The sequence below is a fragment of the Schistocerca cancellata genome, chromosome 9 (assembly GCF_023864275.1).
Source record: "Schistocerca cancellata isolate TAMUIC-IGC-003103 chromosome 9, iqSchCanc2.1, whole genome shotgun sequence".
NCBI classification, from domain to species: Eukaryota; Metazoa; Arthropoda; class Insecta; order Orthoptera; family Acrididae; genus Schistocerca; species Schistocerca cancellata.
Window position 1 is genome coordinate 443,337,143 of NC_064634.1, and position 15,635 is coordinate 443,352,777.

Here is a 15,635-nt window from a genome sequence, read left to right on the forward strand (position 1 = left end):
CACATCAAATCTCATCCTGACACACTGTCTATTTGATATGTGATTGTGCTACTGAATTGCTTACATAGCATTCACCACACCAGTTCTTTGGTAATGACATTTTTGTTTGAGATTAAAGACTTCAGAGCATCCTCTACTAATGGCAACAGGAAAAAGAATATTTGAAGAGATTAAAAAATTGGCCAACCAGTTGCAAAACAAAGGTTTATAAGCCCTTGACCTAGGTTCCAATATTTCTAAAAATATATTCTTCAGAAGGAGTGGGCCCTAAAAATGTATACAACCAGTTAAAAAAAAAATTATTTTTACGAACATAACAAAATATTAATAGAAAAATATTTGTGAGGTAACTCACTTGTTGCATCACACAATGGTACATTATATTAGCTTCAGTGAGTGACTCTTGTCGTGCATAAAATTGACAAACACAAGAAATATCCCAAGCCATGGCTTTAGACAGCAGCCAGATTACATTTAGCATACTTCAGAATGAATGCTCACTAGTAAACACCCATAGGTCAAGGCTCTTGTCAACATATAATTTTTAACAGGAGCCACAGGATAAAATATTTTTATAAGTTACATGTACATCATACCAGAGACAAAGGCCAACTGTTATGAATATACAGGCTCAAGCAACCAGGAAAAACTGGGTTGCAGAGGGCACTAAACACATGTGCATAAGAACTGTGCCTAGCTTGTGCTGAATAACAGAATTTTGCATTAAAGTACGCGTGAAATTTCCTCTACAAGGCTATTAAAAATGTAATAGATTTACTAGTATACATTATGTATAAAATTACTAATACATTTGCTGACATAGTAATGCTCTACATAAATTCAGCATGCAGCAGGTAGAGTTATATTTACAAACGATCACTGTTACAAATGCATGAGGGAAGAAGAGCAAACATTAGCTAAAAAACATCACTAAAAAGAAAAAAACTTCCACTTAACACTATGGAAGCTTAAGCAATAAGGAAAATGAGAAAGCAGTAGGTGCTATATACCTGCGCGAAAGCACTGCATCCTGCTGCTGCTAAGTGACATAATTGTACTTTAAAGCAATATGACAATTTCTTATAGAAGGCCACTAATAATTGCAATAATTTTATAGGTATACATTAAATATAAAATTATCTGTAAGACATTTATGTAGCAAAGTGGTACTGCACATAGCTTTAGTGTGCAGAAGATAACTATTACAAACAATTACTTCTGTTCCCAGAAACAGTGGAGGACAGGATAAATGGATAAAGTTACATCGCAACATAAAAATGAGAACCATCTGCTTAACTGTACTAATATCATTTTTGGAATATCAGCTATGGGAACATGTGTTGATAAGGCCACGAAAAATGAAACCTGGTGATATGAGATGCGATTAGCTCAACAGTAGAGAAAAAATATTTTGAGGAAAATGCCACATTAACCTATATTAGTGGAGATCAGTGAACACATATTATGTGACTATGAGCAGAGGTTTAAATCCATCAAGAAAGTGCTTACTCGCAAGTTGCAACTCATCATTCAAAATGTTAGTATCTCTCTTAGCAAGATGATTATAAATTTCAAGTTCTAATAAGTCCAGTTTCCAGCCTTTTATTTCCTTACATAAAATAACAGTTTCCTCTAAGTCCCTTGGAAAATTGTCTAAAATAAGTATATGTTCAGCAAGTGAAAAATTATGCACATTTTCCACTTTCTTATTCAACAGGTCCTCCTTATATCTGGCTTCAATAGTCCTACCGATCTGCCCTATATAATAGCTAGAGCAATCTTCACAAACAATTTTATAGACACCTGAGTTTGTGATAGAGTCTTGTTCAGGTTTCAATGTATGTATTAAATTTTTCTTCAAACTATTGTTCCTAGAGAAGATCACTTTACAACTACACTTTCTACTCAGAAGACGGCCAGTCCTGTAGGACACATTACTCAAATTAAACAAAAGTCTATAATAAAACAATGGATTACACAAGGAATAAAGATTTCCTGTAAGACCAAAAGGAAAATGTATCTGTCGACCTAGAATAGCTCCAATGCTGACACTTTAGCTAAATACAAGGATTACTGTAAAATATTAAAAAAAAAGTAATTCAGACATCTAAACAAATGCACTACGAGAAGAAGATAGCAATGTCAGGGAACAAAATAAAAACAATATGGGATATAGTGAAAGAGGAGACTGGTAGAACCAGAAAGGAACAGGAGCAAATAGCACTAAGGGTAGATGACACATTAGTAACCGACGGGCATAGTGTGGCAAATCTATTTAACAAGTACTTTATATCCATTACTGATAGAATGGGATTGTCAGGATGAGTAAATAATGCCCTTGAATATCTGAAACTAGCCTTTACAAATAGCTTCAGGTACATGAATATGTCACTCACTTCACCAAAAGAAATAACTTCCATAATAAAATCTTTATAAACAAAGCATTCTAGTGGTTACGATGAATTATCAACAAAGTTAATTAAGGCATGTTCTTGTGAGTTTAGTACAATTCTAAGTTACTTGTGTAGCTAGTCAGTTATAACTGGGACATTTCCTGACTAGCTAAAATATGCAGATGTTAAGCCTCTATTCACGAAAGGGGATAAAGAGATACCATCAAACTACAGACCAATTTCACTTTTGCCAGCATTCTCAAAAATTTTAGAAAAGTAATGTACAGGCAGATTCTCAACCATCTGACCACAAATAACATATTATCGAGAACACAGTTTGGATTTCTGAAGGGTTCTGATATCGAGAAGGCTATTTACACCTACAGTGAAAATGTACTTAATTCATTAAATAACAAGTTACAAGCAGCAGGTATTTTCTGTGATTTGTCAAAGGCATTTGATTGTGTGAACCACAACATCCTTTTAATAAATTCGAATTCTATGGTGTCACAGGCAGTGCTGCAAAATGGTTCAAGTCATACCTCACTAACAGGAAACAAAGGGTGTCAGTGCAAGGGACTAGTGAATTAAGTCATCAGTCATCATCAGAATGGGAAGAAATTACATGTGGTGTCCCACAAGGAGCAATCTTAGGACCATTGCTTTTTCTTGTGTACATTAATGATCTCTCATCAGTTACACTGCCAGAAGCAGAGTTCATTTTGTTTGCAGATGACACAAGTATTGCAATCAATAGTATGCCGAGCGTAGTTCTAGAAAGATCTGATAATGATATTTTCATGGATATTAATAAATGGTTTAAAGCCAACTCACTGACATTAAACTTCGAAAAGACTCACTATATGCAATTCAGAACCTGTAAGAGGTTTCCACCCTGCATATGCATAAAGTATGAAGAAGAGCAGATAGAAGAGGTCGACAGTCTTAAATTCCTGGGATTACAACTTAATAATAAATTCAGTTGGGAGGAGCACACCACAGAACTGCAGAAACATCTTAACAAATCTGTATTTGCAATTCGAGTGTTATCAGACATAGGCGACATAAAAATGAAAAAGCTTGCATACTTTGCCTGCTTTCATTCCATAATGTCATATGGTATAATATTTTGGGGTAACTCTTCAAGTCAAACAAAAGTTTTCAGAGTCCAAAAGCATGTAATACGTATTATTTGTGGAGTAAATTCACGGACGTCCTGTAGAAACGCCTTCAAAGAACTGGGTATACTAACTACTGCCTCTCAGTGTATTTACTCCTTAATGAAATTTGTCCTAAATAATATATCTCTTTTTCCAACAAACAGCTCAGTTCATACATACAATACTAGTAACAACAATGACCTGCACAAGGACTTAAAAGCACTTACTTTAGTTCAAAAAGGGGTCCACTACTCAGTAACACTCAGCTTCAATAATTTGCCAGCAAACATAAAAAATTTAGTTACAAATAAAGATCAGTTTAAAAGGAGCCTGAAAGACTTACTGGTGGCCAACTCCTTCTACTCCATTGACGAATTTTTTAATAGAAACAAATGATGTATTGTATATATTCATACTATTAGTATCGTTATTTCAGCTTTAAAATAACAATAATAATAATAAAATAATATAAAACTGACATGTTCCACATCCACGAGGATCTCCTCAGCATGGATCTATGGAACAAAAAACTAATCTAATCTAATCTAAAAACCTAAAAATGGTATCGAAATGAACTTGCCGTTTCCCTCTTCATTACTCTTCAGTTTGTTGTCATCTAATGTTGAAAATTTTTTATTTACCCTTTTGTTGCTAAGTATCTGGTCGACTACGTCTTGTTTACAACCTTTATTGTTAGCAACAGTTTTACTCAAATTAATTTCTTGCACGTACATGTCAAGAATCGAGAGGCAGTGACAGCGGAGAGCCGCAGGGTTAACTGACTCCTTAGGAGCACGTGAAAGATACAGGCGAAGCATTGGCCTAGGTGTACACCATGGAGGTGTACATGAATGGTGGACCTTGAGTACAAGTGGCAAACGCAAGGACTTCACTTCAGACAGAAGAGATTGGACGCGAACCACAATTGTAAGCCCTGACCTGGGCCTCCAATGTGGGAGATGAACCACCATGGGTGGGAAAAGGGGACAGTAATTCAGATGCTCAGGAGAACTACGAATGTGTGCAACATAACTGGCAAGCAGTTGCGCATGCCTACCCTTCATTGGAGTGCTCTGGCCTCCACCAGGATGCTGGTCACCGGACTTGTCCCAGAAGCTCCCGTTGCCAGTCAAATGCCACAGTGGTGCACTGGGTTGAGTAAATGCAATGCTGAGGGCACCTCTGAACCATAAACCAGACTCCCATAGTCAAGACGGGATTGAACAAGGGCTCTGTAGAGCTGCAGCAGTGTAGAGCAATCTGCACCCCAGTTGGTCTTGCTTAGGCAGTGGAGGGCATTGAGGTGCTGCCAGCACTTCCACTTCAGCTGACGAAGATGAGGAAGCCAAGTCAATTGGGCATTGAACTGTGACCGTGACTCTATTTGAAAACATATTAGCAAAGCCAGCCCTTAATTAATTCCAGAATAATTAACAGTTCTGTCAAAAGTATTGTTTGCGTAACTATATAGGTTAATTTCATGGTTTAAACAAATAATTCAGCTTAACTCTCGTACCAGAAAAAAAAGGGGGTCAAATGGCTCTGAACACTATGGGACTTTAACATCGGAGGTCATCCATCCCGTAGAACTTAGAACTACTTAAACCTAACTAACCTAAGGACATCACACACATCCATGCCCGAGGCAGGATTCGAACCTACGTCCGTAGTGGTCGCGCGGTTCCAGACTGAAGCACCTAGAACTGCTTGGCCACCACGGCCGGCTCTCGTACCAGAAGAAACTGTTAAAAAGAACCAATTTTTCGATGTACCCAGTTAATTTAATGAGCTAAGTTTTAATTATAATTTCTGTAAATTAAACATTGAACAATGTGTAGTTATTGTGATGATATATAAGGGCTCAATTTTTTGTCCCGAGACAGTCAGTCCACAGCCGAGAAACCTGTATTGATTAGAACAACAACAATGCTTCAACTTAACTGTGAATTAAGTGTTACACAATTAGGCCATGTGTTAAAACAATGACTGCGTCTGTTCCATACATACCTTTCTATTCTTCAAGAACTGTGAACTTTGTGGTTAGATTTTTACTGCTCGTAGGTATTCAGTAGTAAACTATTGTAGCAGTATGTGGATGTTCGCCTGAAAATTATTAATGAGGCTTATCGAAAGTTAAACAATAACGCACTGGCCATATTAAACGTGTACATGGGGAGTTGCAAAAAGTGGAAATAAAAGACTGTGAAATGCAATGATGCACCAATTGGCTACATTATTTACAGTAGACAGTAGTTGCACTTCCATCCCCTATTTTTTCAGTCAGTAAGTTGACACCGAGGACAATAAACTAAGAAACAAAGCAGGCGAGAGTCATCACAGATTGTTGAAACTATTGACTTGAAAGAGTGGAAACATTGCAAAAATTCTTTATAATAGTTATACTTTATTTGTTATTAACAATCTAACTTTAATTTCAACATAGTAAAATAACATATGTACAATTTATGTAGCACCATCAGTTTCAAAATGAGTTCATTAAAAATCAGAGTCCGAATTTAAAAATTTTACTTCACACATACTATATACAGATGTAAAGCAGAACTCATCCTAAGTGCATGGTTAAAATGCAAGCACTTGTTGTCTGACACGGGTTTACAGTTCTTCACTATAGCTCCGATTGTCATTGTCGCTTTCAGCTGAACCATCGTTCTCATCTGGACATTCTTCATCTTCTGGATCATCCTCATCCCCTTCTGCACCATCATCATTATCATCATCACCACCACCATCATCAGGGTTTGACTGTCCAGCTGCATCATATTCTCCTCCATCCACAGTACTCTGCAACAATAAACAGAGATAACAATATAAATCAGTTATTGGAAAGTGGTGGAAGATACACAAAAACAAAAAATATTGTTTTGGAAGACATTCCTGAAACAGTGAGAAAGTATATATTGTTTGTATGTGTGGTATCATGGCTAACAGTCAATCAATAGTCACAAGGTCTAGTTCTGATCCTCAGCCAGCCCTTGGAGTTTTTCTGTTACTTACTGCTTAGCTCACCTCTGAGAATGAGTTTTCACTGTGAAAAGTACTAACATGTATGATGGTTGGGAGTCCACATTAAAGGGTATGTCTTGTAAAGTGTGGTTGGTTTTCTTTTTTTCCCTTGTAGTCATCAGTCTCCTGACTGTGGCTGACATGGCCTGCCACAAATTCCTCTCCTGTGCTAATCTGTTTATTTCAGAGAAGTACTTGCAACCTAATTCGACAATTATTTGTTGTACATATTCCAGCCTCAGTCTCCCTATACAGGTTCTACGATCTACAGCTCCCATTAGTACCAAGGACATCATTCTCTACTGTATTAACACATGTCCTATCATTCTGTCGTTTCTTCTTGTCAGCGTTTCCCTTATATTCCTTCGTTTGATGGATATTTTAGTTCAAAGGATGATGGGAGAGAAGAGTATCGAGCATCCAACTTCCAAAAGAATCATGTGTAATAAGAAGTACTAAAGTGTTCAAAACAAGCTTTGTAACTGTAACTTACGGGTCTTATATTCAACTGTAGGATGCAGATGTTTCACAGTGATCAGATACACAAAAATAAAAAACATGAGCTTCCAGACTGATAAAAGTGATGATAAAATTATAATATTCTCAAGTTTTCGTAATATTCACTTGAAAACTAGCATAAAACTAGATAATGTAAAGTAATTTAACAAGGATTTGTGGAACTCTCAAGATCACACAAACTGAACAAGGCTACAAAACCACCACAGAGAAATGGAGAATAGTGGAATGTAACTGTTTGGAAAATCTTGAGATTATGTGTGAAGGAACAAGGCTGTATTTTGTATCTGTTCTTAAAATTAGCTGAATTTTTTAATACAGTATTCCCTTTCTCATGTTCATTCCCTTTTTGCATGTTCAGATACCTACTTGACCAAGTAGAACAGCAAAACTAAAAGAAAAGGATTTCTGTTGTTGATCAAACACATCAAGCCTTCTCATCTTCATCTACCATGTTCATGTTCAAATATTTATATTTACAGCAAAATTAAAAATTAATTTTCTGTTAATGTAATAACAGTAAAATGTTTTGTTGGATGAAACATGCCTCTGAAATATAACTTTCACAAGCAGCTTTCTGGGAATTAGAGATTGTTATAGACACAAACAGGAAAATAAAGTCACATAATAAATTTTACAAATTAGGCCAGATCACAAATGAATGGGAAGTCTGAATGGCAGATACGAACCACCAGTGGCTGACTACTTCTTAACAATATGTATTGAATAACCGAACATCACCATTTGGGAAATTTTGTGAACTCTAAAAGGCTTTTGATTGTGTGAATCATGAAATTCTTCTAGATAAGCTTAAGTATTGTGATATGAGTGGGACAGTGCACAAATGGTTTAATTCATATTTAACTAGAACATTGCAGAAGGTTGAAATTAACAGTACAGGTAGTCTGCAAAAACCAATAGAGTCCTCTAACTGGGGAGTTATCAAGAATCATGTCCCACAGGGTTCCGTCTTTGGAAATGGTTTAATTCATATTTAACTGGAACATTGCAGAAGGTTGAAATTAACAGTACAGGTAGTCTGCAAAAACCAACAGAGTCCTCTAACTGGGGAGTTATCAAGAATGATGTCCCACAGGGTTCTGTCTTTGGTCCCTTATTGTTCTTGTATATATATATATATATATTAATGACTTGCCCTCTATATTCACGAAAATGCAAAGTTAGTTCTTTTTGCTGATGATACTAGTAATCACACCCAAGAAGCAAGAATCAGCTGTGGAAATTGCAAATAATGTCTTTCAGAAAATTATTAAGTGGTTCTTTGCAAATGAACTCTCACTAAATTTTGAGGAAACACAGTTTATACAATTTTGTACAGTAAAGGGCATAACACCATTGATAAATATATACTATGAACAGAAGTCTGGTGCTAAGGCAGAATACTCAAAATTTCTGGGTGTGTGCATTGATAAGAAATTGAATTGGGAGAAACACAACGATGATCTGCTGAAATGGTTAGGTTCAGCTGCTTATGCTATTAGGGTTATTGCAAATTTTGGTGATAAACATATCAGTAAATTAGCCTACTATGCCTATTTTCATTCACTGCTTTCATATGGCATCATATTTTGGGGCAATTCGTCATTAAGAGAGAAAGTATTCATAGCACAAAAGTGTGTAATCAAAATAATAGCTGGGGCCCCTACAAGATCGCCATTTAAGGAACTCGGGATATTCACAGTACCTTCACAATACATATATATTCTGGATTAAATCTCACATTGGCACAAAAAGGGGTAAATGATGCTGCCACAAAAATCTTTGATCATTTGCCAAACAGAATTAAAAGTCTGACAGCTAGCCAACCAACTTCTAAAAGCAAATTAAAAGAATTTCTGAATGACAACTACTTCTACTCAATAGATGAATTTTTAGATATGATGCAGTACCTGTAAAAAAAATTAATTAATCATTGTGTGCAAAGAAAACTTATGTTAAAGTGACACATTCCACATCATTATGAAATGCCGTATTCATGATCTATGGAACATGGATTAATATATGTATGTATGTATGTGTGTGTGTGTGTGTGTGTGTGTGTGTGTGTGTGTGTATACAAGAAGGTTAACAAGTCACATCAACACTCATCTAGTACCTTGTAACATACCATCACTGACAGACATCAGAACTGTTACACCACAAACATTCCAAGTAGACGATTTCCCACATCCAAGGAAAACATATGAGTCACAGTTCTTAACCATATTACAGTGACTCCTCATTTGAGTGGACTGAAAGGTACATTAGACAAGTACATGGTTGATTCATCCAATTACGATGTATTTTGTCTAAAGAGCTTTATTTACTGCATACACCACAGTGTCTCCAGGTACTATAGTATACAACAGAAATGTTCCTTTTACTCATTCTCTTCATATACACTGCCTTCAGAATCGCATTGAACTGTATGAGAAACAGAGTAAATTTATTGTTGGCTGAACAGTCATAAAGACCTCTTTCCTTAGATCCATCAGAGTAAATAAGAGTGATATGTTGATGCTCATATAAATAACGTGAAGCATTTTATAAAAGGTACTATGGAGTGCAACATTCATAAACTACATTAAATTTAAAAGCAATAGGATAGAAATATCTGCCACACTGAAGTTAATGAGATGTGTCTGCATCACAAGGTGTCCAATTTCTCTTTTGCAATTCAGGAACATGGATTACAGACTGAATACTGTAGGATTAACTGGACCGTCTATGCACATTACACCATTAGAAGCTACTGCTGGATGGCAATCAGATGCTCACCAGCTTTTGTGCCAATGTTTGGCTACAGACAACTTCCAGAATCCATTCTCACCCACTTCAAACTCTTGTTGATGTTGGTACCTAACAGTTTTGAGTATGATGTTCATGATGTTTCATAAATAATAATGACACATTTCAGTTGGGACTAGGAAGGTTTTGTACACATTTCTATTCAGAAAGAAGCTGCATAAATATTCAGTCAGATCTTGATAAGATTTCAAAATGCTGCAAAAACTGGCAACTTGCTTTAAATTTTCAGAAACGTAAAATTGTGCACTTCACAACATGAAAAAAAACATATTCTCCTATGATCATAGTATCAATGAACCACAACTCCTACAAATACCTGAGTGTAACACTTTGAAGGAATATGAAATGGAATAATCACATACACTCAGTCATAGATAAAGCAGGTGGCTGATTTCTGTTTATTGGTAGAATAATGGGAAAATGTAATCAGTCTACAAAGAAGACTGCTTACAAATCACTCGTGCAACCTGGTCTGAAATATTGCTCAAGTGTTTGGGACCTGTACCAAACAGCACTAAAAGTGGATATTGAACATATATGGTGTAGCGCAGCATAAATGGTCACAATTTGTTTGCTTTAAGTGTCACAAAGATGGTGAAGAAGCTGAACAGGCAGACTCTTGAAGGTGTATACATAAACTATCTCGAGAAACCCTGCTTATAAAGTTTCAAGAAGTGATTCTAATAATGACTTTAGGAATATACTACAATCCCTTGCTTGTCACTTACAGAGGGACCATGAGGACCACATTAAATTAATTACAGCACATACAGAGGCATTTAAACACTCATTCTTCCAACAGTAACAGCAGTTAGCCAAAATTCACAAAACTGTTGCACAGACTACTGCGGAAATTAGTTCTTTGCAAAGTTTATGTCTTTGTGTGAAAAGATGATGTGAGATTTGGAAGAAATACTATCTGTTACACCTCATGAACTAGACCATATTTACAACAGAATAGCCTGCGTTTCTTCAACATTGCAGAAAACGAGGCGGAAGATACAGACAACCTGCTCTTAGAGATTGTATGTGGAAAAACTAGGGGTGGAAATAATGTGCCAAAGGACCACTGCTAAATACCTTAGAAGAAATTGAAATCTTTTCACTTCACAAAAGTAATCCATTATCTGTTTTAAACGAACAACTTCATTTCAAAGACAAACATTTCTTTGAGCTTTTCGATGATCTGCTTTAGAATGTTTACTCTTCTGTCCTTTGTTTTTTAAATAATAATTTTTTTTTTAAATTATTAAGACTTTTAGGAAATTTTATCTTTACATTGTAATTTTATTTCAACAAATATTATTTTATGACTGACTATCTGTTTTAGAATTTTGCTTATATGCTTTTAGACTGCATATTTCTAATTCACATCCTTTTATTTTTGACACTACGGCTCATAATTTTATAATTTTAAATTCCTTTCTTTTTGATTATTATTATTTGCTTATAAGACCGGCATATAATGTGAGGAATAGCAATGCCTTTAAAAATCGTCACATGTAATTTGCATACCAACTTCATAGACAATATTTCATATATACGGACAACTACTTCGCATCATATTTGTGCAGCATGTAGTATACATGTCAGCTACAGATTATTGCAGCTTACTCATTGAAAATCGTTTCAATAAAGACATGTTGCTGCTCAATAATACATCGTCTGACATGACAGTCTTCGCCATTTCACTTTCACAACAACTTCGATGGAAAGAAGCCTGCTGCCACATCTTTGCACTGGCGTTTGTCCTCACCATGGCAACCACTAGTTCGACTATCGACTTTACAACAACTTCAGTGGAAAGAAGCCTGCTGCCTCATCTTTGCAACAGCATCCAACTTCACCATGGCAACCAGTGGTTCCAAATGGTTCACTAACAGTCCTTAAGAGAGCATCCCATGTACTGCCAAATCAAAGCTCCTTTTTCCTACATATTTAAATATTTTTTAACACTTCTTCATTGACAATAGCTGTTTAATAAGCTAAATTCAGTGTGAATTTATTTTTAATTCTTGACAATGTTCTTTTAACTAAGAAATTTTAAATTGTAATTCGACTTATCACTCATTGGTTAGTAATGACATCATGCAGTCAGAAGTGGGTGGAGCCCCCATTATATATAGTAAGACGTGCACTGGTTTCTCCAGTAGTGATTCTCCAACAGAAAGAGGTTCCTACTCAATGGTAATTCTTTGTTTTTATAGCTTTATAACTTTATGTATTTTCTTTAATGTATGCAGCCCTCTAATTAAAGCTTTGTATACAACTTGTAGGTCTGAAGATGACCACAGTAGTGGTCGAAACCGGTCACCTTGATAAATAAATCGTGATCTAGACTGTTTTAATAGTAAATATTTGTAAGACATTGATCACTGCCTTTCCCATAATGTATTCAAAAGAAGTGGAAATAACCATTGGAGGAATTAACATGAGCCAGTAATTATCATGTTCGCCTCATATCGGAAAAAAAAAACAGTAGAGATTTTTAACCTCAGGAAGGGGGGGGGGGGGGGGGGGGGGGGAGGTGAATGAAAAGCTATTCTAGGTGCGGTGGGCAAAATGTCAAGACAGAACGGACCTCATTTTAGGGAATGTAGCAGTGAAATAGGAGTTCAAGATTTCTGAGATAAGTGAGTAGTCAGCTGATGCTCATGAACTCCTGTCACAAGAAATTTACAATATTTAGAGAGGAAAAGAACTGTCTTCATTCTTGATATACTTCTTCATCTGGTTCATTAGTAGTTTAAATCACACAGTTTTTCCACTATGCTGGTGTACCCCCCCCCCTCCCTCCCCCCCCCCCCCCCCCCCCCCCCCCCCCCCCCCCCCCCGGGGTCCTCCTTTTCTACACACACACACACACACACACAATCCATCTGGATAAGGAACCACTTCTGATGAAATGCTGAAATGAAATACTCATTTAAAAACCTCTGCTTCTTTCCTTAAGACTTCTGTAATATTGTCTGAAAAGTGTGACCACTATAACTTGCACACTGAAGAGGAAGTAATTGGCAGCAGTTAGTTTCTGTGTGTATGAAACAATGGTAGAAAAATGCTGCTAAAATATTTACTTGTAACATTTTAACTGGTTATATCCATGTTTTTTTTAGTTTCTTTGGACTTTGACCATCAATCTTTTATTTTTGGAGGATCTGACACGATTATTAACAGCAGTTTTCTATGTAAAAATGGGAAATAGTGTGTGAAACAAAACATAGGACAGTGAGTTTAAAATCAGATGGAACGAAAGAGCAAATTTTAAATAGGAGATGAAAACTGTAGTATTAAAAAGAAATGTTCAGTGATTACCTGTGACGAGATAACTTCTCCTTGCAAATTTCGATTGCGAAGGTTGCCTGCTGTGAAAGCCCCAATGCAACCATTGGCAGCTAGAACACTTTTCACCTGCACTCTCAGCTGTTCCAATGTTAGCCTCAAGCGTGGCACAAATTTTGTTACAGCTACATTTTTTTGTTCCTGGAGGAAAAAGAAAAAACTTTCATTTTACCAATGGGTGTGAAAAAAATAAAGCTACACATACAAAGGAGCCATAAAAAATGTACTCTTAACAGAACACTTGAGCCTGACCTGGTGAATTCTTTATATACGACACTTAACATGATTAAACACGGAAACTGTTTGTTGTTGTATGTGCACAATACTGCATTGGTTAGAAATAAGCAAAATATTATGTTGGATTGATATAAGCATATGTGAATTCTTGAGGACCTCACAACAAGTAGGTTCATCCTTTGGTCCGAGTGACTTGTGCCTCTCCTTCCTAGCTTTCCCCAATATACCCCTCTTTCCTCCCCAGGGAAGGGATGATTGTTCTGAAAACTATGTTAGTTTTTATATGTGTGTATTGACAATATTGCAATTTTCTCTCCTGGAGGGAAGGATTTGTCTGACATCCTGTCTCCTTAAATTTTATAGTTTTATCAAGAGAATTTCCTTGATGATATTTGTTTATACAGCTGTGTTTTAATATTAGAACAACCAATTTTGATTGATACATTGAAGCCTCTATCATTATTTGCATTAAAAAGGAGGTAAAATCCCACTTTATATGGCCAAAAGAAAACTGGAGCTGTCACATGTGGAAGCCTGACTTATCAAGCTCTCCCTGATTTATGAAGCTCTCCCAGAATTTATGCCTCCACATAGTATTCCATGTCATATGCAAAAGCAAACCTCTACTATGTGTTTTCTGCATGAAAAAGGTTGTCTTAATTACCTGAAACCCCACAAGAAAACCAAGGTTTTTTTATATATATAAGACAAATTAGGTGGCAATTCACCATCCACCTTAAGGATGAAAAACAGAGGTGTGCTGATTAATTGTGATAAGATTGGTACTGCTCCATCTCCAACAACACCATCCGTTATACTAAAGCACTGTTGCAGCCTCCGTCTAACGCGTCAGTAGCACGTTAGAAGTGAGTATTAAACATGTGTTAACTTGTTAAACATGACTACATTCTTATGACTATCTCTTGTACACAGCTAAAGAAACTTCAAATTATTGAAGAAGCAGAAAACGTTGGAAACCATACACAGGGAAGAAAGTATGATGTGAATGAGGATTGTATTTGCGACAAAACAAAATGAGGCTTCAAGAAACAAACTGTAATTGCCCAGTATTTAGTGGTCAAAAAGTGAAGCATCTGGGCCTACAAATACAGGCTCTGTGATTACCTAGGTGAGAAGCGACAATATGGATATGCAGTGACTAGTGAACTGTGTGAACTCAAAGCACTGGCTTTAGCCAAGAACTAGGAATCACCAGTTTCAAAGCTAGTTGGGGATGGCTATCAAGATACTTCAATTGATATGGATTAGGCTTCCAGAGGAAAACTACCATCGCTCAGTGACTCCCAGGTGATTACAAGGAAAAAGTAATGAATTTCCATCGCTATGTGATAAATTTGCACCACAAATATTCCTATATATTATCACAAATTGGTAATACAGATCAAATGTCGGCCTATTTTGAGAATGAACAAAAAAGGGAAATTCAGAATCATGATATGAACTGGGAGGAATGAGAAGCAAAGGCGAACAGTGATGTTGCATGTTGCTGCACAGGTGAATGAAAAACTATTCCAAAAATATTACTTAAAGGCATATTGGTCAGAGTGAATCCAAAAGAGTGGATGGTTGTAGTTGACTGGGTGATGCATGTTTGGCAACTTCATCCTGGTGCATTACTGAATTTATGTAACATGTTGATCCTGGACACCTTCCCTGAGCAAACAGCTGAGGAAGTGAGATACATGTTACAAAAAGGGAAAACTGATTTGGTCATTATCCATGGAGGCCTAACATCCATCCTGCAGTCACTAGAGGTGTATATAAATTGGCCATTCAAAGCAGCACTTAAACAGCACTAATGCAACGGATGGCTCATGAAAACAGACTTATGAATGGGTGAAATGTGCATGGAATTCCTGTCTGTTACCACTGATGGGATAATCCTTCAAAAAATGTGATATAACAAATTCTCTGGATGGAACAGGGGACAACACCCAGAGGGGAGAGGTTGACAACAGTGACTCTTCTGCTACTGAAGATGATAAAGGGATGATGAATAAAATCATTATTTCAGAATCATGTTTTCTTGTAAATAAAACACAAATTACAGCCAATGGTTAATTTTTTCCCCTCCCTTACAATTAGGGTGCAAGGATTATTCAACAGTGAAGGTTATTCATGTTTATATGGTAGC

General features: G+C 36.4%; 1 protein-coding gene across 1 annotated transcript in view; it reads right to left on the reverse strand.

Annotated features, from left to right (window-relative positions):
• Nucleotides 1-5,963: 5,963 nt before the first annotated feature.
• Nucleotides 5,964-15,635, reverse strand: part of LOC126101551 (Fanconi anemia group D2 protein) — a 225,542-nt gene continuing 215,870 nt past the window's right edge. Inside the window, exons 24-25 of the mRNA XM_049912189.1 lie at nucleotides 13,217-13,384; nucleotides 5,964-6,355 (exon numbers count right to left, since the gene is read on the reverse strand). Coding sequence (XP_049768146.1) covers nucleotides 6,167-6,355; nucleotides 13,217-13,384 — 357 coding nt within the window. The 3' untranslated portion in view covers nucleotides 5,964-6,166. The remainder of the gene's footprint in view (nucleotides 6,356-13,216; nucleotides 13,385-15,635) is intronic.